This window comes from Panthera tigris, chromosome E1, assembly GCF_018350195.1.
Source record: "Panthera tigris isolate Pti1 chromosome E1, P.tigris_Pti1_mat1.1, whole genome shotgun sequence".
NCBI classification, from domain to species: Eukaryota; Metazoa; Chordata; class Mammalia; order Carnivora; family Felidae; genus Panthera; species Panthera tigris.
The window spans coordinates 10955714-10978980 of record NC_056673.1 but is presented as its reverse complement, the minus strand read 5'-3'; the positions used below and the strand labels follow the sequence as shown (position 1 = coordinate 10978980).

At 47.5% G+C, this 23267-nt stretch overlaps 1 protein-coding gene across 2 annotated transcripts in view; it reads left to right on the top strand.

Annotated features, from left to right (window-relative positions):
- Window positions 1-11011: 11011 nt before the first annotated feature.
- PRPSAP2 (phosphoribosyl pyrophosphate synthetase associated protein 2) overlaps window positions 11012-23267 on the top strand; it is a 45818-nt gene continuing 33562 nt past the window's right edge. The window contains exons 1-5 of one of the 2 annotated variants that reach the window (XM_042966141.1): window positions 11012-11146; window positions 15958-16053; window positions 16308-16458; window positions 17862-17914; window positions 20307-20373. In XM_042966141.1, coding sequence (XP_042822075.1) covers window positions 16340-16458; window positions 17862-17914; window positions 20307-20373 — 239 coding nt within the window. In that variant the 5' untranslated portion in view covers window positions 11012-11146; window positions 15958-16053; window positions 16308-16339. The remainder of the gene's footprint in view (window positions 11147-15957; window positions 16054-16307; window positions 16459-17861; window positions 17915-20306; window positions 20374-23267) is intronic. The other variant, XM_042966142.1, reaches the window with a different exon arrangement.

Genomic DNA, 23267 nt, shown 5'->3' with positions numbered 1-23267 from the left:
CTGCCTCTTGAGATGATTGAATGCTGGCTACATTCATTTTCTCTGTTTGTGAGAATTCATTGAACTGAATCTGTAAGATGCACTTTTCTATATGTATTTTATACTTCACTAGGAAGTAAACAAAAACCGAAGACTAGCGACAGGTTTCTCGCCTCTCTATCTCCACCTCGTGGTCACTTTGTGAACTACGACACCCAGCCAGTGCTGGCTCCAGACATGGGCTGGGCTGAGCGTGAGGAAAACAGGTTAATTAATACTTGGGGGAGAAGAAAAAAAAATCCGGCCAACCAGCCAAGCGCACACTGTGTCCAAAAAAATCACTGTGGGGACTTACAGGTTGAAGTACTCAGAACCAACTAAGATCCAAATGTCCTCTGAAGTGGGTTGGGACCTGGTCACCAAGTCAACTCCCTCTCGGCTCTCATCTCCCACAGCTGCCTCTAACCCCACCTTCCAGAATCCAGCCACACCCAGTCGCCCCCTCCCCCGCCTCCATTCCTAGGGCTCTTTGCCCCTGCTGACTCCACCCTAGAGCCAGGTGTGGGGCATGTGACTCAGGGTAGGCCAATCAGGGCTAATATTCCCTGGCTTAACTGATTGGCTCAGGGGGTGGGACTGTGACCGAGCCTGTCCAATCAGAGTGAGCCTGGGACTTTGGCGGCGAATGCGAGGGCAGAGGCTGCTGAATGTCTTTCTGGAAGGAGACAGCTCCAGAAGCTGTTAACCACCGTCTGATGAGCTGTCTACGAGTGGAAGCAACGCTAAGGATGAAAAGCGAGTGGTGGGGAGAGAAAAATGGGGGCCTGGACTCATCTGGTCTCTGGCGCAAAACTTGACTGAAGTGGAATCTAGGACAATTTGCTTATGTGGGAAAGTTTCCCTTTGGGGAGGGAGGGGGCGGGTTGAAGGTAGTGTGTGTGTGTGTGTGTGTGTGTGTGTGTGGTGTTTTGTGTGCCCTGCAACTGAAGGAAGCCAACAGAAAGGGTCCGATGGCATGTGCTTCCGGAAGAATTAGCATTTGGATTGCAGGGAGGGTTGGATCCTAGGATCCAATCAACAGTCGGGAGCCCGAGGGCGACTTCACTAAAGGGGAGATCCGTGCTGTGATGTGAGAGCAGGAAGACTTAAACAGGCAGAATTAATTGACAAGTAAACCACACAGGAAATACAAGCAAGAGGTGAATTTCTCCATTTTAGATTTTACTTTTTCTGTTTCCTGCAATGAAAATTTTCAACCGTAGACCCATTGGAAGAACAGCTTGGTTAGCACTTTCTCATTCCCTAGATTCAACAGTAGTTCCCAGTTTGTCCTATTTAACTTTTTGGCCAAAGCGCTTCAAAAGAAGGCGCAGAGATCATGGCTAGAGGGAAAGCTGTCAAAGCTGAACTGGGACTCCCTCCTCCAGCCTCAAGAATGGATTTTTGGGGAGCCCCTGGGTGGCCCAGTCAGTTGAGCGTCCCACTTCGGCTCAGGTCATGATCTCGCAGTTCGTGAGTTCAAGCCCCGCGTCGGGCTCTGTGCTGACGGCTCAGAGCCTGGAGCCTGCTTCAGATTCTGTGTCTCCCTCTCTCTCTCTCTCTCTCTCTCTCTGCCCCTTACCGGCTCATGCTCTGTCTCAAAAATGAATAAACGTTAAAAGAAAATTAAAAAAAAAAAAAAAAAGAATGGATTTTTGGTCTGCACGTAGACGGCGTTCCTGCAGGACCTGTCCTGTGCTGGTAAACGGACCCAAGAATGCTCCTCACTTGCTGTACTTGTCTTGTAGGGTTATTCCTGGCATAACGTGTAATTGACTGTAGCTTTACCGAAGAATAGGAAGGAGCCTCTTAACCTTTACAGGGCAACTTGACTAGCAAGGGACCCCAGAGCCAGTGGCTTCCCTTTGTTGAAGTTGCCTACAGCTAGAACATGCCCCATTGCAAAAATTAAGGACAAAAGAAAGCTGTTTGTGAAGTCCCCTTTTCCTGTTCCATGTCCTTTCTAAGAAACTGAGGGGCTGGGTGAGCCGTTGGGCACAGTGAGTTTGATGGTCAGTCCTCACCTGAAACCCACTCCTGTGGTCTTGTAACTTTTCACCTCTAAATACTTAAGCATGCACCTCTTTAAACAAGAATATCTTACATTAACAGTGGACAAGACCACTGTCTGGATGGGGTCTGCTTTACAGATGGTTGTCCCAGGTTCCCCTTCCAAAGGAAAGTGGTGGATGGCATTATTATTCACAAGGGAACAGTGCTACTTGCTGGAGAACTCTCCTCCCCTTCTATGCAGGGCAGGATTGGTCATGTGACCTCCTCTGGCCAATGGGAAAACGACTCATTCTGCTGGTTGTTTAAGAGTGGTAAGGTGGGCTTTAGTCAAGAGGGCCAATCAGGGGGCGCCTGGGTGGCTCAGTCGGTTAAGCATCTGACTTCTGCCCAGGTCATGATCTCCGGGTTGGTGGGTTCCTGGGTTCATGAGTTCGAACCCCACATCAGGCTCAGAGCCTGGAGCCTGCTTCGGATTCTGTGTCTCCCTCTCTCTGTTCCACCTCCACTCATGCTCTTTCTCTGTCTCTCAAAAATAAATTAAAAAAAAAAAAAGAGGGTCAATCAGGGTAAGTATAGGGACCACTGCAGTGGGGTTTTGCAGTGGGGGAGGGAAACTGGGCTCAACTCAGAACTCAGAAAAGTTAGATTTATAACCAAGGAGTAGGGTGGGGCTAGTGGATGAAAAATTAGGAAAAGAAATATCAGGAGGGGATTCTGGTCAAATGAGATTTTAGCCGGAGACGGGCCAAGGTGATGAGACACCCCTGGATGACGGTGGAGGACTTTGAGGAACTCCCTTAAGATAAGGAGGTGATGGGAGGAGGGCGGATTCTGGCTAGACTGAATCAGCAAGATCCTTGCCCAAATTGGACAATGCAAAGAGGAGCACAGAAATCCAAAAGTCATGCCCTAGTCGAAAGAGAACTCAGAGGAGCCTGAGGAGAACTTGGTCAAGGAGAGTACCTTTGTCCAACGTGAGGAGAAGTGACACATGTTATTTCCCAGCGGAAGCGGTAACGGTTGATGCACGATTAGCGACAGATCTCTTTTTTCTCTCCGCTGGGAGGGGGACAGTGGCCCGAATGGGGGTTGTGGCTTCAGGCTGGCAGGAGCGTGGGCCATGTGGATTAGAGCTTCTAGATGACCCACGGTGGACACATGGCATCAGAAAGAACTCTTTGTTGATGTGACCAATGATGATTTGGGGCTCATTTGTTGCTGCAGCAGAACCCAGCCCATCCTAACCTACAGAGGTGTCTCTGTTGCCATTCCCAGTGGCTCCTCCCCGGTCAGGACAGGCCCTGTGCTGGCAGCTCTGACCAGCTTCCTGAGGCTGAGACGAGAAACCGGTTTCCTGGCAGTTCCTGCCCTGACTCCGTTTCGAGCTGCTCCCTCCCCTGTGACAGCCCTGCAGTGATTTCCAGGTGGGGGAGCCTCTCCAGGGTCCATGTCCAGGATCTTCAGGAGAGCTTCCACTTTGTTTGGCAAACTTCTTTGGCACCAAGCCTAGGGATTAGGACTATCTCAAGGGCCTTCATTTATATTTGAGACCTAGATTTTTTTTATGTTTATTTATTTATTTATTTATTTTTCAACGTTTTTTATTTATTTTTGGGACAGAGAGAGACAGAGCATGAACGGGGGAGGGGCAGAGAGAGAGGGAGACACAGAATCGGAAACAGGCTCCAGGCTCCGAGCCATCAGCCCAGAGCCTGACGCGGGGCTCGAACTCACGGACCGCGAGATCGTGACCTGGCTGAAGTCGGACGCTTAACCGACTGCGCCACCCAGGCGCCCCTATGTTTATTTATTTTTAAGAGAGAGAGTGAGAGAGCAGGGGAGGGCCAGAGAGACGGGGGACAGAGGATCCAAGCAGACTCTGTGCTGACAGCAGCGAGTCCCTTGTGGGGCTTGAACCCCTGAACTGCGGGATCCTGCCCTGAGCTGAAGTCTGATGCTCAACCGATTGAGCCACCCAGGCGCCCCAAGACCTAATTTTTTTTTTTAATTGCATCCAAAACATTTTTTAAAGCCCTGCAAAACCAATATTAATAAATGTGTTTTTATTAATTTTTTAAAAATGTTTATTTATTTTTGAGAGACAGAGAGAGAGACAGAGAGCTAGCAGGGGAGGGGCAGAGAGAGAAGGAGACACAGAATCTGAAGCAGGCCCCAGGCTCTGAGCAAGCTGTCAGCACAGAGCCCGACGCAGGGCTCGAAGCCACGAACCATGAGATCATGACCTGAGCCGAAGTCGACGCTCAACTGACTGAGCCATCCAGGTGCCCCAATAAATGTTTAATTAAAGGTCCACAAAGTGTAACATTAGACTCAACCTCTTCATCATTAAATCTAATGTCCATACAATTTTCAGGACAGTGGAAAACATGGGGCTTAGATTTTCTCACTTTGTAAGGATTTCCCATAAAGTAAGATGAACACTGATTGCTTAGAAATCAGTCAGAGGTTAAGGGACTCACCTATGGCCAAATGATTTCAGAAGCACCATCATAAAACACCCTTCCAAATTTTATTTTATAGCAAAGAGTTTAATTTTCCATGATATGCGGATGCATTTTCATATATTTATATAGAGGATGTGGAGGAAGTTTGCAAAGGCAAAGCCTTGGAAGGTCTTAATGCTGTGAGCGGTCCTTCGTGGGACACGGATCAGGGCCCCTTCCCATCTGTGATGGGAACGGCTACTAGCTCATCAATATTCACTCTCTCCTTCATCCTTAGAGCTCCCAGAGAGTGGCCGTCAGAGCATGACTGCTGGACGGAGGCATCGAGAGCCCATGGACACTTGTTAGAAATGCAGAAGCTCAGGTTCCACCAGACCTCATTGAATCAGCAACTCTGGGGCTGGGCCCAGCATTCTGTGTTTTCATAATCTCTCCAGTTGATTAAGATAGGCACGCAAGTTTAAGAACCCCTGCTTTTCACATTTGTATGCAAGTATGTGTTTAAACAACTGTTTCAGGGGCACTTGGGTGGCTCAGTTAGTTAAGCATCCAACTCTTGATTCCAGCTCAGGTCTTGATCTCACGGTTCGTGAGTCGGGTTCTGTGCTGAGAGTGTGGAGCCTGTTTGGGATTCTCTCTTTCCCTCTCTCTCTCTGCCTCTCCCCTGCACACCCTGCGCCCCTCTCTCACTCAAAATAAATAAACCAAAACCCCAAAACAACCATTTAAAATTCTCTTGGGCAGACATTTATAGATGAGCAGACTGAGGGAGAGAGAGAAGTGACTTCTTAGGTCCTGTGGCTAAACATGATAATGATAATACTTGATATTATCGTTTTATGTATAATGATAATGAATGTTATATATACAGTGATGCAGTATCATTTATACATTTACAAAATGTCTATTCTGTGTTTATTTATAAAGGTCTCACTTATATAGTATAGCTTCCCGGGTGCTAAAGCAGGCAGTTGCTAAACACTTAGCATGCAGTGGCTCGCCTACTCCTTGGCCATCTCATGAGGTAGGTGATTTGTCATTCTCTGCTGCAGCCCAGCTCTCTAACTGGGTCTGGCACATGATAGGTACTCAATCAATATTTGTTGAGTGAACGAACGGAGCTGAAGGTCAGCTAGCAAGGTGGCCAGGGGAGCTACGGGCAGCTTGATGCGGACGAGTAATTTTAAAAGCCCAGGAAACATTGACACTCCACTGGATCAAGTAAAAAACAAAACCCAAAAATGATAGTGCTCGGTGTGAGCGGGGATGAGGAGAAATAGACACTCCTCATGTTTTTGGCGAGAATGTAAATTCGCACAGAGTTTCTTGGGGACGAAATTTGAAAAATTGCATACCCTTGGACCAACAAGTTTACCTCGAGTAATTGACTGTGAGAAAACACTCGGGCAGAGGTGCAAAGACAGCTTGTGCATCTTAATGAAAAGTGCTCAGATTTAGAGACGGGTTAAGACCGTCACAGTCCATCCATATCACCGTAGTGCAGAGTAAGTGCAGCGAACAGAAAGTGGTTGGCAACAGCGTGCCAGGTAATAACTCACTTGGTCACCACGACAACCCTATGAGGCAGCCGCTGCGATCATTCCCCTCTTACAGCTGAGGAAGCAGGTATAGAAGGGTGAAGTTCGCAGAGGAGAAGGACTTTAGACATAGGCTGACTGGGTCCCAAGTCTATGCTGTTTGTTTTTTTTTTTAAATTTATTATTATTTTTTTAATTTACATCCAAGTTAGTTAGCATCTAGTGCAACAGTGATTTCAGGAGTAGATTCCTTAGCGCCCCTCCCCCATTGAGCCCATTCCCCCCTCCCACAACCCCTCCTGTAACCCTCAGTTTGTTCTCTATATTTAAGAGTCTCTTCTGTTTTGTCCCCCTCCCTGTTTTTAAATTCTTTTTCTTCCCTTCCCTTATGTTCATCTGTTTTGTGTCTTAAAGTCCTCATATGAGTGAAGTCGTAGGATATTTGTCTTTCTCTGCCAAGTCTGTGCTGTTTAGTCCATGGTACACATGATGATGACCTTGATTTAAGTTCATTAACGTGAACTATGTCTGCAATAAATTGTTAAGTGAAAAAGGGAGATTAAAAAAATGTCGGGCGTGATCATCTGTCCATGGTGAGATAATGGCAAATATCTTTTTACTTTTTTCTCTTTGTGTGTTTGGATTTTTTTTTACATGTAAATATTAATAATCATGAAAGATAATGAAGTTTTTTTCATTTTGGGGGGGAAGGGGGACTAGAAAAAGGAGAAAATCCAGAGGATGAGGGAAAGGGTTCAATGATGGAAACTTACAAAGTTCCCTTGACTAGCGAGCAGGCCCCTGGTCCCTGCTGCCTTCCACAGCCAGGCCAGCTGCCATCCTCCTCCACTTGGAGAAGAAACAAAGCCACTGATGGCCAGCGATGCAAGAGTGGAGAGACAGCTGCCAGAGAGCTTCCTCTGGTGGCCTCTTAGTCCTGGATCCCTCGGAGAAGTCATTCCCTACCCGGAATCCCCATACAGCCACTAATCTTAGTATCCATTTTTCAGGTGAGCAAACTGAGGCTCAGAGAGGTGCCCTCACCTCTCCGTTGGGGGTCATTTCTGCAATGAGGGGGCAGGAGGCAGACCCTGGTTTTAGTGACTGATGGTCAAGTCCCTGAGTTCTCATTTCAACATGTATTTGGAGACGCCTGTATTTTCTGCTATACCACTCTGCTGAAAAACTTCTCCAAAACGATAGCAAGTTTCCTCTCCCTTTAAAAAAGAGTTTCATTAAAAAAAAAAAAAAGTTTGAGAGGGAATGGTTTAGGTGTGGGTGTCTTGATTCATATTTTACATGCAACAGCTCAGCCCTTGAATGTGGTCAACAATGTGATGCAGGCAAGCTGATCACTTCTGTAATACATACAGACTCAGTAAACCTCCAACTGTGCAAGGGATTATCAAGGCTTAGCAATACACTAGCCCAAAACTGCATTAGGGTGGAAATGACCATGGCCTTTACATTTTTTTTTTTTAATGCTTATTTTTGAGAGAGAGTGAGAGCACACGCATGAGAGGGAGACACAGAATCTGAAGCAGGCTCCGAGCTGTCAGCACAGAGCCCGATGCGGGGCTTGAACCCACAAACTGTGAGATCATGACCTGAGCCGAAGTCCGGGACTTAACCAACTGAACCACCAGGAGCCCAACTACGGTCCTCAAATCCTGGCTCTGCTCCTTTCTCTCTCATTACCCGTAGCTGTGTAACAAGACATCTCCAAACTCAGTGACTTAATACAAAAGTTGATTGTTATCGTTCAATGGTCTGTGGATTGATTGGGCTCAGCTGGGTGATTCTCGCTCGAGGGTCTCTCGTACAATTGCGGTCAGGTGGTGACTGGGGCTGCAGTCACTGGTAGGTCATCTGGGCCGGATGCCCACCACAGCTGACTCCCATGGCCTAAACCCCAAGGATAATGAGAATGGGAGATGAGACATCAGCTCCCAGGGCTTTCAAAAGAGTCTTTGGAGAATGGGAGGCAGATGGACAAGTGTTATCTGATATAGCAGGGCAAGGGAAACTAGAAACTAAGTGCCTGCAGTGGGGGGAACTGAAGAGAAACTAGCCATTTCACTGGAAGCAATGCTATGCGGGAGCAGCCCATACTTGGCTCAGGAAAGCTGATCTGTAAAATTTCCAGAACATTCTCTTTGTGTTGTGCAAATACTATATAATTCTGTACCATTGCCCAACTCCTTTCTACCAAGGGGCTAAGTCTCAGGTCACCCATTTCAGAGACATTTCTTGAGTACCATACTTGTGTTCGACACTGTTCTGGGTACTGGGAAATCCTGGTCAGCAGAAGACACAAACGGCCTGCCCGCATGGGGCTTACAGCCTATGGGGCCTAGGATAGGGATATTTATGAAATAATCATCCAAGTAAATGCATGATTAGCAATAATGGGCAATCATGATAGGCTTGGTGAAGGAAAAGTACACGAAATAGGTTTTTTGGTTGGGGAGGGGACCGTTTGGGGAAGGCTTTTAAATGACAGTCGTGTTGAGATGCAGGGGGAGAGGACTGCAGGAAGAGGTGCCTTCTGGGAGGCAGAAACAGCACGTGCAAGGACCCTATAGCGCGGAGAGGGAGGACCAGGCTGGTGAGAAAAAACAATACAGAAGCAGGGGGAGAACACGCAGGCCCCTGAGAATGATAGAAACCCAATTCACGCTGGCTTAAGAGGGTGGAGGGGAGAAACTTACTGGCCCCCATAAATGAAAATCCAGGGAACTCCAGACTTCAGGCTCAGCCTAAATTCGACTGGGCCCATCTGTTCCTCTATCAGCATTTTTTCCCAGTGGTTCCCCTCTAGGTATCCTGACAAGCAGAGCAAGAGAGCGAGCCACCCGCCACAGTTACCCACGCGGCTCTGGCTTGTGTCTCTTGGGCTCCCATTGGCTCAGCGGCCTATCCTTGGAGCGAATCAGTGAGCTGAGAGGGATGAGCTGTCCCGATTGGTCCGATCCATTCGTACCGCAGCATGTGACCTGAAAGGTGGATCCCGTGCGGCTGGTCGAAGCAGGCAGGTGAGGTTGGGCAAGGCTAGATTGCCGCGCAAGAGAAGTGAAGAAAACCCAACGATGGGCTGCTGGACGAGGATTCGGTTTTGTCCCGCGAATGTATCAGTGGGCTCACGGGTCGCGCCCTTTGCAAGAAGTATGTCCCTGTGAAGTTGTCGGACAAAGGAAATGTCTTAACGCCATTTCATGAAGGATCACACAATTTATAACTCATAAATCGCGATGCTTGTATTCCCCAATTGTAAAATAAGAGGCTGGCTGCTTCTGGCTAGCTGCCCAACCTTTAATGAATGATTCCATGCCTCACGCTTGTGAAAAATCCAAAGCAGACTTGGAGATGCAATGTGGTATAGGGATCAGCATAATGCAGAGTTTGGGGCCAGGCCTCCTGGATTGCAATTCTCGTCCACTTAGTCATTTGTCAAGTCATTCAGTGTGGGTGTTTCAGTTCCCATAGGTATTAAAATGGAGAAGACGGTAATGTCTACTTCACGCCCTTGTGAGGACTAAATACATTATGGTTAATATATGGTAAGGACTTAAGAGGGCTTGTTTTGATACAGGGTAAGTGCTACATATGTATTTGCTTTGTTTGTTTGTTTGTTTGTTTGTTTAGGTAGGCTTCATACCCAGCGCAGAGCCCAATGCAGGGCTTGAATTCAGGACGCTGAGATCAAGACCTGAGCTGAGATCAAGAGTCAGAACTTCATGACTGAAGCACCCGGATGCCTCTGCATTTGTTATTATTATATTTAAAATTAAAATAAACCATATAAACATGGTTATATTTAGATTATAAAGAATTCAGGCAATGGATACCAAAAGCACCAATTCCTTTACAAAATAAAAGAAGAAAGGTTGGGGTGCCTGGGTGGCTCAGTCAGTTAAGTGACTGACTTTGGCTCAGGTCATGATCTCAAGAGCCCTGCATCGGGTTCTCTGCTGTCAGCGAGGAGCCTGCTTCGGATCCTCTGTCTCTCTCTCTCCAAAATAAAAACAAACATTTATTTATTTAAAAAAAAAAATTTTTTTTTTTAACGTTTATTTATTTTTGAGACAGAGACAGAGCATGAACGGGGGAGGGTCAGAGAGAGAGGGAGACACAGAATCGGAAGCAGGCTCCAGGCTCTGAGCCATCAGCCCAGAGCCCGACGCGGGGCTCGAACTCATGGACCGTGAGATCGTGACCTGAGCCGAAGTCAGACGCTCAACCGACTGAGCCACCCAGGCGCCCCAAAACATTTAAAAAATATAAAAGAGGGGCGCTGGGTGGCTCAGTCGGTTGAGCGTCTGACTTCAGCTCAGGTCACGATCTCACAGCTCATGAGTTCGAGCCCCACGTCGGGCTCTGTGCTGACAGCTGGGAGCCTGCAGCCTGCTTCAGATTCTGTGCCTCCCTCTCTCTCTGCCTGAACCCACTCGCATGCTGTCTCTGTCTCTCTCAAAAATAAATAAACTTCAAAAAAAAATTAAAATTAAAAAAATAAAAAATATAAAAGAAGACAGGTCAACAAAGGAAATAAAGATACCAACTGATTGTTTACTGCATGGCAGGAATTGAGCTACAAAGCTCTGCAGGTGTTATCTCACTTAATCCTCATAACCCTATGAGATAGATGCTACTGTCATTTTCATTTTTCGGATGAGGAAATTGAGGCTCAGAGAGGTGAAGTGACTTTGCCCAAGGTTACAAGCCACTAAAGACTTGAACCCAGACATTTGTAATTCCACACCTTTGCTTTCTCAGCCACCGCATCCCAGGGGTCCAAAGAGGCTCAGCCCCGTCCACCTCCCCGCCCCTCTTGCCAGCACGGCCCCACCTCTCTAGCCTGCACCTCCCCCGCGCCCCCTCCCCGCTCCTCCCCTCGGGTGGGCCCCGCCCACGGCCCGCGAGCCAGGTGCCTCCGCAATCCCTGCTCCCGGCCCCGCCCTCTGCCCCGCCCACAGGCCTCGCAGTCGCCGTGGACGCCGTTCTTGCGCATGGAGTCGCCATTTTGCTCCTAGAGAAGCCGCCTGGAGAGCCGGCGCTTTCTTCCTTCGGCAGCCGAGGCTGCGGCGGGGCCGGGGCTGGGGTCGGGGCCAGGTAGGCGGGCGGGAGCCAGCGACGAGTGGCGGCGCGGACCGGCGGGCTCCGGCAGTGCGGGGCGCAGGTGCAAGGGGCGGGGAGCCCCGCGGCGCCGGCTGGCGGACGGGTCGCGCGGTCCCGGGGCGGCGGCTGGGCGGGGGGGGTTGGGGGGGGATACGGCGGGGCGACCCCGGGCTCGCGCCCGCAGCCGCCCCCTCCTCCCTCCCTCCCTCCTCTCCTTCGCGGGGCCCGCGGGGCTCGGGCCCGGCGCGCGGCCCCGGGTGACCCAGCTCCGGGCGCCTTTGGGAGTCGAGCCCTAATTACGGGACCGGCGGCTCAGAAAACGAGCCTCCAACCCAGCCATCTCCGGCCCCTGGTCTGACACAGCCCCTGATTCCAAGTTGACTGGCCTTGCTAGTCGCGGACCATTTCTGTTCTTCTCTGGCCGGTTGTTTTTTTTTTCTTTCCACCCAGAGCTCACCCAGCAGAGGTTGAGGGAGGACCTCGATGTGATTTTCAGATACTATTTGACTTTAAAATGTTTTTTTCCCCAGCATATTGCCTTGACGATAGGGTTTTCCCCCCTTTATTTTAATATTGGCGCAGTTTGGGTGTTTAGCTTTTATAAAGAATAAGGAAATGCAGACTGGGGATTTGGAGCATGAAGAAGTGTGATTTCTTACGCTTAGAAGATTTAAATGAGCAAATAAAAATAATTCAGCCACATCATTGAACTCCGCTAAATCCTACCCTTCTTCCTGGCCGTGTTCCTACCCTGACCCGGTCTATACCGTGATTACCCAGTTTTGATTAGCAGAGAGGAAATTCTGCGCTTATTCACTTAACATAAGCACTGTACAGAGTCCTGGATATTTACCGTTTTTATTATGTTGACTATATATTTCCGAATTTTACTTAATTACCCCATTATGGATGCTTTCTATCTGTCCAGTGTTGCTCTTAAAAAGAAATCTTGCAGTGACCATCATTGAACATATATGGCTTGTTCTTTTCTTTCCCTGGTACAAATGACCAAAAGGGGAAATACTAAAAGTTATGTGTTGTGTTCTTTCTTCAACACCTGGTATAAATTGTATTTCAAACAAGGCCTGTCTAGACATTTAAAAAAATCTGGGTGTTTGTCTGATTCTGCTGTGATGCTGAATTCAGCATGGGAGTATCATCATTTTCTGTGCTGTTGCATACAACTGTCTGCTACAAGTCAGACTGAAACTCAGCTGTCGTCAGCTGCTTAGAAGCCGCACAGCCTTGAGCACGTTTCTTAATCTCCGGCCTCATTTCCCCGTGTGTAAAATGGGTCCACAAGAAAGCAGGTCCACCTGCTTTCTTGAGTTGCCGTAAGAATTCATAGCACCTAGAAAACAGCGTTAGCTGTAAGAAAACCTGCTGCTGGAGAGACGGGCAAAGAGCCTGGGGTCACAGAGACACGGAAGATTAATTCGGCTTAGGTTTTGCCCTAATTCTCTTCGGTACTGATATAAAAAGCAGTTGTTTTTGAGCGAGGTATGTCAGCAATAAAAATAATAATTGTTTGCATCTTATGATGCTTTTTAGTTTGCAGACTGCTTTGAATACTATTTGTCAATTGTTGCGACTCAGTGAGGTCAGGCTTTATTCAACAACTGTTTGTTACTTTGGCAAACACTGTTGCGCCCCCACGTGCCAGGTACTAGGCACTGGATATACAGCAGAGAATATAATGGTGGGGAAAAAAAAAAAAAATCTCTGCTGTCCTGAACCTTCGGTACTGGTGGGGGAAGCTGATCTTGCCAAACATCTATCTCTGTTGTCAGGAAGGGAAGGGCCAAGCCACCTACCCAAGAACGGGTCGCTAGTAACCACGGAAGGCAAGCCCGGGATTTCACACTTACTCCGGTGTCTTTAGATAGGAGGTGTTTGCAGCGGATGCTTTGGAGGGAAAGCATCACACTTTAAGGCAAGCCTTCCTCATCTGAAATGCAGAAAAGTGGTTTTGGAAGGACTGCTGGCAACATCCAAAGCGAGTGGTCTTTCAGTGTGGATTCATTCAGGAGACTTCATAGATTGTCCAGTCTCATTCAGAGAGGAGTAGGGTTTGCTTTTCGAAAGGTACTGAGAGCCTCGGAAAAGGACGTGTTTTCATATGTGTTATAAATAATTCTCACACATTCTGGGGTAAATTTAGGATAAATGTAAAAGCAGCTGTAGTTTACAGGGTTGCGGAGCAGGGAGAATGGGAGTGCTCTCTTCACTTTCCATTTCACGCTAAAGCTTTGTGGTAATGAGCCTTCTGCCAGGCCCCATCCTGGTGATTATGTTTCTGAGGATAATCTCTAAAACTCACTTTTTTGAAGCTTGGTAAAGAGTACAACTTGAATTTCCAGTAGGGTAAAGGAGAACCCAAGCTAGCAACAGCCCTTAAGTTTGAACATCTTGTGCAGTGAGTAGGTGCAGAATATGACTGTCGATAACCATTTCCAAATGGATGCCCCTACCTGTGCCATTTTGATGGTGGTGGGTTTTGGTTATAGAAACCTGATGTCGGAAGACTTAGGACTTAAGAGACCACAGTCAGTGGTGAAGGGCGTTCAAACTGTGACCAATAACGAAAGGCTGCAGGAAGTATCCTGGGGAAGAGAAGGCACAGAGGCAAGAGAGCCATCTTGAGATAGGTTGAGCACTGCCCAGTGGAAAAGGAATTTGATGTTTCCTGTAAAGTATCAAGGAAAGGACAAAGACCAGGAGGTGTTGAGGGCAGGGAGAGGAAGTTTAGCGTGTTCTAAGGAAGAATTTGGAATGATGGGCCCCTAGGATATGGGCCTTGGGCTCGAGCTGTTCAGGCACCTGGAGTGGCTCCTTGGCGGGAGTCCTGTAGATGGGCCTGGTTATCTCTCAGAGCTCTTTCTACCCTCAGATGCTTTCGTTCTGAGTGTTCCATGTCCTCTCAAGAACACCGGTACCTTAAGAAGCTTCTTATTTGAGGTTTGGGGAATGTAACAAGATGGCCAACATATGCATGTAACCGCACTTGTTCAGTAGAAAACCAAAACCTTGAAAGTGGATACCAATGTAGCTAGCTTCCATTTACCAAGCAGATCCTCTGTGTGGCACACTGTGTTAAGTGCTGTACAGAAATTAATTTTACAGCAACCCTGTAAGGTCACTTTACCCTAAGGCTAAGAGAGACTCATTCATACAGAACCTCACAGTGAGTCGAGCCCAGATGCAATCGTGAATTTGACTCCAAAGCCTGTATTTATAACTACAGGAGAATGAGTTTTTATTGTTTCCGTCTCCAGACCTGTGCCATCTGTTCCTAAAGACAGACATAGCATTGGTTGAGAGATGGTGTTGGAAGATACTTAAGATCTCTTCCAACTTTGAGTATTGATGACTAAATACATTCTTTTTTTCATCTGTACCAGCCACTCTGGCCCACACTGCCCTAAAGCAGGTGTCAGCAGACTTTCTGTGGAGGCCCAGATGATCAGTGTTTTCAGCTGTATGGCCTGTACTCAACTCTATCATTGTATTCATAGACAGTTTGTAGGCAGTGAGCATGGCTGTGTTCCAATACGATTTTATGTACAGAACGAGCATTTGGAGGGATCTGGTTTGGCCCGTGGGCTGTAGTTGGCTGATCCCTGCTCCCGAGCCACTTTCCATTGTAGGTATCCTCGTTGGTCTCCTTAGGGCTTTGGTCATTTGTGCATGTGTTTGTGTTTGGAATTCATACACTGTAGGTCAGTTTTCATTGTAGTGCTCCATTTTTCCCATCACGGGATGCCCCATAAGAGGCACCCTGGGGAAATGTGCTCTCGTAGCCTGCTGGTGCGTCCATACCTATAAATTGCCCTGCCCCGAGGACCCAGTGGTTCTTGCAATTACAGCAGAGACACGCACACGTGCGCTAGGAGCCCTGTTTAGGATGGTGACCCGCTACATGTGCCATCTCCACACCATGGAGTACGCGAAGCAGTTCAAAAGTATATTTTGTAAATATACAACCCCCGGGTTGTCAAAATACATCGTTTAACAAAAAAGATTATAGATAAATTTGCACAATGATTTTTTTTACATTAGAAAGGTATTTTTGTACATATTTTTTTATGGGGTGGGGGTCGCATGTGAATGGGTACAGGTCAGGTGGTGGCCGTACCAAACTGATAAGAACTGTCCGTTCCTGGGGACGTGGGTGGGAAGGAGCCTGGGATTGGTGCTAGTGACGTTAGCCTAAACATCAAGTTTCAGTTCCTCACAAGGAGAATGTGTGTGTGTACCAGTGTAATTAAAATTTAAGAGTAACAAGAAAGATCCGCTTGGCTTCGGTCCCTTTGTGATCTTCCTGGAGCCATCAACCGAGGAAATGCAGTGGGCTCGCCGGGCAGGTCCCCCCACCCCGTGGCCTGCTGGTTATTGCTACGGCATCTAGTCCTGCACCTTCCTTGGGTGATAAGGACTCAGCCCAGAGAGTGGAGGAGCACATGAACGGCCCGTGGGATTACCACCTCGGCTCTGATGACTCTCGGGCCAGGGGTTTTTCTGTTTGTGCCCTGCTGCCTGTCAGTCGGGTGGTTGCTTTCCTTCCCTTTGGGGTTATTATTTGGTCTCAGCCTTGTGTTCCAGTTCAGAAAAACTTAGATGCCAAGGTCCAGCTTAGACATGACTCAGGGCATCAGAGAGGCAGCTGGCAGCCAAGGGGGAGGTTTGGGGGTAAATAGTTATTATAGGAAAAGCTGGGCACAGATGGGCTATTTATTCGTCATTGAAGGATCGATCAGTCCATGTCCTTGCTAATGGCTCTGCCATTTTTCTGTGTGTTAATCCAGGAGGAATTTTGTTGTCAGAGAATAAAAGGAGGTTGTCCATAATTGACTTTAAGCAGCAAACAGTAAAACACTGAGCTCTTCAGCTCCGCCTTTCTTGTAAGTTTATCGTTTGTTCCCAGTGGTCATGAAAACTAATTAAATCATGCAGTAACATTTTTCCATAAATCCGGAACCCTGAAATCCAAATGAACTTTTTATTTGTCCATACATATATTTAATATAAAAGACTCCATCATGGCGAAAACTAATTTCCTTCAGCTTAAGTCATTTGCTAGTAAAAAAAAAAAAAAGTTCATTCAGGTGAATTTCATATTCTGTGGCGGTTCTTAATATACTTTTAATCCTCCTAGGCTCTGAGAATTGGAAAACCAAGAAGGTTTTGATGTTTTGTGTGGCGCCACCTGAATTAGAAACCAAGATGAACATAACGAAAGGAGGTCTGGTGTTGTTTTCAGCAAATTCTAACTCCTCGTGTATGGAGCTTTCAAAGAAAATTGCTGAGTGAGTACTTCGTGCCATTAAAATCCATATTCAGTATGTCATGTTGTAAGAAAAAAATTTTTTTTTAATTTTTTAATTTATTTTTGAGACAGAGAGAGACAGAGCATGAACAGGGGAGGGGCAAAGAGAGAGAGGGAGACACAGAATCTGAAACAGGCTCCAGGCTCTGAGCGGTCAGCAGAGAGCCCGACGCGGGGCTCGAACTCATGGGCCGTGAGATCATGACCTGAGCTGAAGTCGGACGCTTAACCGACCAAGCCACCCAGGCGCCCCGAAAAATTTTTTTATGTTTATTTTTGAGAGAGAGAGAGGCAGAGGCAGACACAATCTGAAGCAGGCTCCAGGGTCTGAGCTGTCAGCACAGAGCCTGATGCGGCCTCGAACTCACAACCCGTGAGGTCATGACCTGAGCTGAAGTCAGATGCTTAGCTGACTGAGCCCCCCAGGCTCCCCTCCTTATACTTTTCTGATGATCACTTCAAGTATGATGATCATTTCGAGGAGCCAATGGAGGTGAAGGTTCTTCATTTCTTCCAGTCACAGGCGCCCTCATTATGTCATGTTTTAAATTTGACTATCGGAATAGCAACTGATTGTTAAACTTGAGAACAGATGTTTTGTAGCTGGTCTGTGTATTGTCTGTATATTAAGGGCTAACTTTTTTTGTGAACTGTCGTAACTCCCTACACGTTCGTTCGGCAGACATTTATCGAGTCTTTATAAGTGCCAGGGATTGTGTTAGGTGCCGCATACGTGGAGAATTACTTGCGTATGAAGAGCAATGAAGTGTATTCTGTATGAACATAGTTTACATAGATTGTAGTTCAGTCTAGTTTTAGTTATTTATTAAATAAAGTTTGAACCCCCTACTATGTATTAGACCTTGATCTAGATATTGGGGATTAACGGTGAACTGAACAGTCAGGATCCTTTCTTCTATGTAGTAGGGGAGCCAGACAAGAAGAAAGTCAACAAAACAAACAAGAGAATTTCAGGTGGCGATGGTGTGAGGAAAACGGGATGAAGGGAAAGGTTTGTGCAGGTTGTTCTGTTTTAGCTCAGGTGCCTTTTAAGCCCAGGGGATGGTATGTGAATTGGGAAACCCTCCAGGCAGAGGGAACAGAAGGTTCAAAGGCAGGAGGGGTTGGTGTAGCCCAGGGACAGGCTCGATCAGCCTAAGCTGGCCTCCAGAGGCCTTCTTGGGGAGGCGTGGGGTGGGGGTTAGGTAACGCGGCGACAGACAGTATCGTATCCACTTTCAATTTTATAGTAAGAGTGCCTCTGTTTTATTTCGCTTTGTCTCACTTTTAATCAATTTATGAATCATCCTTAAATAGTAAAGATGTTGAGTCGATTTTATTTCTATTACCTTTTCAGCTTTTTCCCCCTTTTCTCTTCCCTAGGCGGCTGGGGGTGGAGATGGGCAAAGTGCAGGTTTACCAGGAACCTAACAGAGGTGAGCTATCTCAGACATGCGTGTGATGTTGATCTTTTTGTGGAATGTGACGTTCTGGCTCTGTCCTTCATCCTCTGCTCTTAAAATAGTTGGACCCAGCGGCCAGTTATTTCTGCCTGCGGGAAGTCCAGCGGGCAAGGGGGCGAATACAACTGGACGTAGACCATCTGGGGGGCTTGAACTCCAGTTCTCAGACCTCATTCAGTAAAGACTGCAGACATGCACGCAGCTGGCCCACTGAATGGAAATCTAGCTCAGCAATTGTGTGAATTTGTGTCCCCTTAGGTGGGATGAGAAAGCCCTGTGTGGCCACGGTGTTAACTGGTTGCCATTCTTTATTCCCCATAAATTGCCGTTAGGAAATGCTTTTGTTAATTGATTTCCGTCATTACATAAACACCCCACATTGTGCACTTGTTCACGTGTTACTTACTCTTTGTAATTTCTGTAGAAATGGTGGATATTTGAAATTATCCTAGCAGGAATGATGGACAGCTTACCAGGACCCGAGGGTCAGACGACTTATCCTTGGCGAGTTATTTAATTTTTCTAAACTGCGAATGATTTGTGCTGCTTTGAGGATTTAATGGGATAATTTGTGTGCCTTCGCACTGCTTGGTGCGTAGTAGGTGCTCGGGAAACACTGGTTCCCTGTCCTTCTCCACTGTAGGATTTTGGCAGTTACCTAAATATTGGGAGAACTTACAAGACGCTTTGATGAAAAGGCACAAATTTGTTTCCCCCCTATTTATTTCTGCCATCACTGCCACCTTTTTCCTGCCTCCCAAGATCGCCCATGTGGCTTCAGTAGGAAAAATGTGTAATTGAAGAAAATACGCAGGGAGAGTTTGGAGAAGGGTCTGCTGCTAAAGCAGATTGCGTGATGCCCTTTGTGTAGCCTGGAAGGGAGGGTTAGGGAGAGCTGGTGGTGGGAGTCTCGTCCCAGGAGGAAAGTTCGTCTGCCCTCTGGGTTCCTGCCTGAGGGTGGGGAGAATACTTGGTGTCTATTGGGAAGGAAGGCTGGAACTGATGTTTGTGGATTCCTCGCTGTTACCAGGGACTGAAGCCCTGTGTTCAGGGGTGATGTTAGGTACAAAGTCCCCAAGTCCCCGAAGTGACAGAGTCAGGATTCAAACCCAGCTCTCCCTGACCCTAAAGTTCATTTTCTTTCCTTGGTACTGTATATTCCTTTGTAAACACACGTTCTGTTTTTTCCCAACATTTTTAACAAAAATGTTTGGACCTGTAAAAAAGATAAGAGACTAGAGCTGTGAATATCCCACGTGTATGTCTGCCGTGGACTCAACAGCTTACATTTTGCGACATGAATATGAATGCGTGCAACCTTTTGAAAGTAAGTTGCAGGCATCAGATCACTTAAGCTCTGAATGCTTGGCTGTGCCCCTCCCGAGGAAAAGGACTTTGTTCTGCATGAATACGTTGTCTGGTTTAAAGAAATAAATGACCATTCTCTAATTATGTAATATCTCGCCAATATTCAGATTTCCCTTGTTGTCCTGGAGAGCCTTTTATGGCTATTCGGTTCTTTTTTTTTTCCAAACCAGGATTCTTGGCTCAAGCAATGTGTTTTCTTTTTCACTGTTGTTTTTCTGTTTTTTTTTTTGTTTTTTTTTAATGTTATTTTTGAGAGAGAGAGAGAGAGAGAGCACATGAGCAGGGAGGAGCAGAGAGAAGGGGACAAAGGACCCACAGTGGGCTCCATGCTGACAGCAGCCAGCCGGATGTGGGGCGAGAACTCATGAGAGAACTCACGTGAGATCATGACCTGAGCTCAAAGTCGGATGCTCAACCGACTGAGTCACCCAGGCGCCCCTCAAGGGATGTGTTTTCTGTATCTCTTTAGTTTCTTCTCATCTAGGACATTTCTTTTCTTCGTGTGATACTTTGAAGAATGCCCCATTCTTCATTTGTTTAATTGTTTCCTTGTGGCCATTCACAAGATTTTTTGAGAGTAGGGATGTTAAACCTTCTTTGTCTTTATTCTTATAATGTTTTTGTAACACTTGTTGCCAAATAAGTTAATTGTTGCTGCTTTTATGAAGGAGTATGTAGTTTCCCATAGAGATACCCTGCTCAGCGTGGCTCAGTGCTCCCTGCCTGTATGGAAGTAAGAAGGGTAGATTACTTGGTCCAAGTGGGAAATGGAATTCTCTCAGTAGCACGAACTGTAACGTTGACATGTTTAAAAAGGGTGATTGATGCCAGTGTGTTCACTATCATTTACAGCACCAAAAGCCTTGTGAATGTTTTTAACAGTTCCGTTCTCCACATTTTGTGACACTGGGGATGAGGAAGATTTTTTTGTGCATTTTCAAAAATTTAAATTATGTGCCATCTTCACCACCGCCTCTTTTTTTCCTTTTCCCGCCAGAAACAAGAGTACAGATTCAAGAATCCGTGAGGGGAAAGGATGTTTTCATCATCCAGACTGTCTCAAAGTGAGTCCTTAGCCAACAGACACGGGGTCTCTCTGGGTTTCTTTCTGGGCAAGAGTGCTTGGAATCATAAGAGCTGACTAGACAGGAAGAATTATGACCATTTTAAAATTGGTATGTTTTATTTTGCTAATTTTTCTGACATAACTGCTGACTTTTAGGTGTTCTTTTAGGGTTCTCGAAGGGTGAAAGTAGCCAGGTACTGGAGCAGAGGCTCTTAACGAGAATAGGACCTATGACGTTGCCTCTCAGTAGCCGGAATCTTATACAACTTGCAGGGAAGCTCTTCTGGTTCCCCCAAAAAAGGCAGGGGGAGAGGGGTTTACTTACTTGGGCTTCTTAAAGCTTTGACTGCAGGTCATTGAAAAATCACCACTTATTATCATGTAGATTAAATGAGCTGAGAAGGTAAAATAATGTATTGAAGGATGTATTCCTGTGTGGTGTGTGACGTTTGACATACGTATGTGTGTGTTTGGAAAGTTGTCGAGGCCACAGATGTGTAAGGTGGGTGTGGAAGAGTCTGTGCGGCGAGGTTCTCTGCACCGTTTTTTTTATCAAATGCCGCACTGTCCACGGACGCCTCCGAATGCCTCTGTGTATGAAAGTTCTTCAACTCAAAGTGGCTTTTAATAATGTCTGAAAATCAGTTTATATAGCGTGTACCATTTTTTGAGCTTAGAGATGCTAAATTTTGCTGCATGTTAGATTTGTGTTTATATGTGTAAAAAATACCAAAGAAAGCCTGGTCTCGGGAGAATTTAGCCTCGCAACACACATACTTCCACCGAATGTTGAACATCTATCCTGGTCCTTGGTTCATCGGGATGAAGTCTCGTAGTCCCCTGGCTCCTCTGGGAAGAACAGTTGACGGGGACCTGTCGTCGCGTCCCATGCCTTCCTGGGAGCATGTGTGCCATGGAGAAGGGCGGGGGCCGCTTGTTTCGATCCCTCTGCCACGTAGTGTCCTCGGCAGACCTGGGCGGGGCTGGGGGCACTGAGTTCTTGTGGCCTCTCCGCCTGGCATGCTGAAGGGCCAGGGTGCTGGTGGAGAACTCCGTTGTGGGCACCCCTTGCCCTTCACCTTCCGGCATCGGGGTGGGGAAAGCGCAGAGCACAGGACGACTTCCGTCGCTTCTGGCTCCTGCGTGTCTGGGTGCTGTTACCTCCTCAGAGACACGTGTGACTCCATTTTGGAGAAGTGCACGGAAGTGTTTGCGTCACACGGGAGAAGTGGGCATGGAAAGCCAAATCGGACTTAGAATTCAGGGCTTCAGAGGGGGGCTCGTGTAGTCCTTCCCGTTTCCAGGTCCTTGCATTCCTTTCCTGTGTTTTGGTTTATTTCAACACTTATCATTTTGCCCCCCGCCTTTTTTTAGTTTCTTCTTCCTGTAGTGAAACCCACCTGCTCGTCTCATCCTGCATCGTTCCGAGCCGCGCCGTAGGCTTGTGCGAGCTCTGTGGTTCTTAGTCTTGCCAGGTTGCCGGAAGCCTGGCCGTTGTGGTCTTTGCCAGATAGTTAACGTTGAGATCTGAGGTCGTCAGTACATCTTCTGTTTCATTTTAGTACAGGCTAATGGTGGGCACTAAAGTATTAGAAAAATTTTAAATGGAGGCAATGCTGTCCAGTAGCTCAACTTCTGCAGTCACTCAGACAAGTTCATGATCAGAGGTTAGCGCTGGCCAGCCTGTCAGCAGTTCACAGGAGACAAGTGCTCCCGCACGCATGATTCGGGACCCTTGGTGTAACTCTGTACTCCCTGTCGGGTCCTCTCCTCCTACTCTTTCACTTTCGGGGGGGGGGGGGGGTGTGTGACCTTGAGTGCCCGGCATCTAGAAAGCCATGAAACTCGATGAGGAGCCCAGTGGATGAGGCGAGGTCACAGGAGAGGGCAAATGAATGGGCATTAGGCAGGAAGGTGGGGAGAGGAGAACCGGCACAGGAAGCCAAGTGGGGCAGCACAGGAGGAAGTCCTAGAAGCCAAGTGGGTCAAGCAGGGTGAGCAGCCCGGGGAGTTGAGGTGAGAGGAGGAGGAGAAATGACCTTGGATCTAGCTGCGTGGAGGTCGTTGATGACCTGGATTGGAACGTGTTGGGAGAGAGTGAGTGGAGATGAGCTGATGATAGCAGTGTAGACAGCTCCCTTGAGACATATACACAGGGGAGCAAAGAAGTTCGGGGGCAGTGGGAAAAATGGCCACTAGTTGGTTTTTTTTAATTTTTTTTTTAATGTTTATTTTTGAGATAGAGGGAGACAGCACGTGAGTGGGGGAGGGGCAGAGAGAGAGGGAGACACAGAATCCGAAGCAGGCTCCAGGCTCTGAGCTGTCAGCACAGAGCCCGACGCGGGGCTCGAACCCACGAATCGTGAGATCATCACCTGAGCCGAAGTCGGATGCTTACCCGACTGAGCCACTCAGGCGCCCCACTAGTTGTTTTTAATGTGACAACAGAATGTTTATAGTCCGATGGGTACAGTCTGGTCGGGGGGGGGGGGGGGGCATACCAGACTGACGATGGAGGCAAGAGAGGGAGGATCACTGGAGTCCTGTGGAGTAGGGGTGGTTAGTGGGCCATCTGGAGGGCTCATTTCAGAGTAACTTCGGTGTGGAAAGTGTGTCTCTGACTGAGGGCGGAGGGCGGGCAGACCTGTAGGTGTAGATACGTGTGTCGGTGGGAGCCCATGGAAGCTCGCTCTTCTGACTGCTATTTTTAGGAAGAAAGGAAGTAGTGTCATGGGCTGGGAGGGAATGTGGGACATGTTGGTTCCTCTTCTGCGTCTCGAGCCTTGAGACTTGGTAGAGACAGGAGTAGCACACTGCTGACATCTTGTTGGAACAGGCGTCTCACGTTCCTTGCTGGGACACTCTCTCCCCCTCCCCCTCCCCCTCCCCCTC